Source organism: Arachis ipaensis, chromosome B03 (genome assembly GCF_000816755.2).
Source record: "Arachis ipaensis cultivar K30076 chromosome B03, Araip1.1, whole genome shotgun sequence".
Classification (NCBI taxonomy): domain Eukaryota; kingdom Viridiplantae; phylum Streptophyta; class Magnoliopsida; order Fabales; family Fabaceae; genus Arachis; species Arachis ipaensis.
The window spans coordinates 2,075,391-2,077,853 of record NC_029787.2 but is presented as its reverse complement, the minus strand read 5'-3'; the positions used below and the strand labels follow the sequence as shown (position 1 = coordinate 2,077,853).

General features: G+C 30.5%; 1 protein-coding gene across 1 annotated transcript; it reads left to right on the top strand.

Annotated features, from left to right (window-relative positions):
- LOC107634135 (transcription repressor OFP6-like) lies at positions 1,218-2,454 on the top strand. Its single transcript, XM_016337710.2, has one exon. The coding sequence runs from the start codon at positions 1,395-1,397 to the stop codon at positions 1,980-1,982; it is 588 nt and encodes a 195-aa protein (XP_016193196.1). The 5' UTR covers positions 1,218-1,394; the 3' UTR covers positions 1,983-2,454.

The window sequence follows — 2,463 nt, the reverse complement described above, 5'->3', positions numbered from 1 at the left end:
AATGTGGCATTAAAAATATCACTTACAAAATTGATTGTCTAAATGTATAACCCTTTTTTCTCAAAAACCTTGATTCATTTAACTAAAAAGGTGAAAAATATCTTTTATTACCAAGATCCAGGAATTTCTCCTGAGACCTTGGACTATGCAGATTAATTGGATTTTGAGAGAAACCAACAAGATAGCAGATTGGCTTGTTTGATATGGAGCAAGAAGAACTACTGACGAAGCAGTGTGGCTAGATTGCTAGAACCTTCCATAATAGAGTTTGTTAATATTCTTAACTTTGATATGTTAGTGTAATTTCCTTATTTGTTAACTTTTTGTTTTTCTTTTTGAGCATTAAAGTATATTGATGTCACTTGAAAAAACTAAACAAATGAAAAATAATTTGAAAATGAATTCTCTTCATTTTTTAATTGAGAATATAAAGTATAATTTTTAATTTTCTTTAACTTTGTTCTTCTTAATAGTTTCAGTTAATAAAATAAAAAATTAACTAAACAACTTTAAAAAAAATCAAATTATTAATTACATAATAACAAAAAAGTTTTATATGCTCCTAAATTATTAGCAAGGACATATTTTTTTACTTGTAAACTAAAAAATCAGAGATATTATTAGAAAATGATGATTCTCTTTCAAATATTATTCTAGAAATGAAAATATTTTGTAACCAAAGAAAATTAGTTAAAAATAGTCATAATTTGTGTTATTTAATATTCATTAATTGTTGCGACAATTAATGAATACTAAATAAGGTAAGTTCTAACTGTTCTTTTGTATCCCTAGCATTACCACTCTAAAAAATATAATAGTTATCTGAAGATTGAATAACAATCATTAAGAAAGACCAAAAAAAATTCAAATAAAAGAAGAACACACCATTCTTCCCTAAGATTTGATCAAATGATTAATCCCGTAAGTGTACTCCTAGAACAAGTTAAATTTACCTTCTTTATATATATATAACCTTAAACTTCAACCATTTTCTCCTACCAAACATCCGAAAGAGACTTTACATATGTTACATTAAATCTTCACTTATCTTTCTCAAATCTCACACACAAAGTAATAAATTTGAAAAGGAATCTCACCAACAACACCATCTACCTCTACATATCTATTGGTGTAATTTATGTGAAGTAAAGTAAAGAAAATAAAAGAAGGGAAAGCAAACTCATATAGGCATCAATCTCTTCTATACATTACTTCTAATTAATCTCTTTAATTAATGCCCATCCCTTCCAATTCAGTATAAAAATTCATAATATTATTTTTATTACTATCACTTGCAGCATTTGCTTTTTTATGAGAAAGAGATGAACAAGATAGCTTTTCTCTCTGTATATACATAGTGTGAGAGAGAGATATAGCAAGCAACTGAGATCTTAATGTCTTCCAACAACAAACAAGCTCTTTTCAAAACCGTATTCACAATAAACGGTAGCTGTGGCTGCGGCAAAACAAAGGCCTTAGAGGTACACGAACCAACCCCAAAACCCAAAATCTCCATTCCCAAGAACAACACAAATAACCCTAGCAGCATGGCTTCTTCATTCACCACTACTTCGCACAACGGTGCCTTCTCCGGCGCTGAGGACGAAGATTCCTCCACCACAATCTCTGAATCCGAAACCACCCATGACCATATCAGCAATAACCTTATTATCCCCAAACGAAGCCCACTCATGGATACACTTGCAGTTGAGAAGGACTCTTCGGACCCATATCATGATTTCCGGCATTCCATGCTCCAAATGATCTTCGAGAAAGAGATTGAATCTAAGGATGATCTTCAGGATCTTCTTCAGTGTTTTCTTCAGCTGAATGAACCTCATTACCATCATATCATCGTTAAGGCCTTCAGTCAGATATGTGAAGAGGCCTTCCCTGAGAAGGTTTGTACTACTACCCCTTCTATTAACAGAAGATCTTCCTCTTGTACGAACACCTTCATCGTTCACAAGACTTGCCGCTGAATTTCAAAATAACATTCATCTCTCTACTATTTTTACACTTGCTTAAGCGGACTAGTGAGCTAACCACTAGACCAACCCAACTTGGTTTTCATCTCTCTACTATTATTCTTTATAATATGTCACCAACTCTTTATCATTTGTCGCTTTAATTTTTGGTATATTTTTAATTTGGAAATTTTGGTAACAACAAAAAAAATAGTTAAAATTTATTTTATTTAATATTTATTAATTATTATAATAATTAATGAATATTAAATAAGATAAATTCTAGTTATTTTTTTCCAGCATTACCGTTTTTAATTAACTCACTCTCTCTATATATCATCCATATTTTTTTATTTTTGGATATATTTTTAATTAGACATATTCCATGGGAAACCTGATATGTAGAAATACAGTGGTCTTAAATTGGGCCATGTTTCAATGATGATTGTATAATTGTGTGTACTAAAGTTGAAAGGAGTTGGGTTTGGTAAAAGAG

Excerpts from the sequence above, each read along its gene's own strand:
- LOC107634135 (XM_016337710.2), top strand. The coding sequence starts at position 1,395 with ATGTCTTCCAACAACAAACAAGCTCTTTTCAAAACCGTATTCACAATA.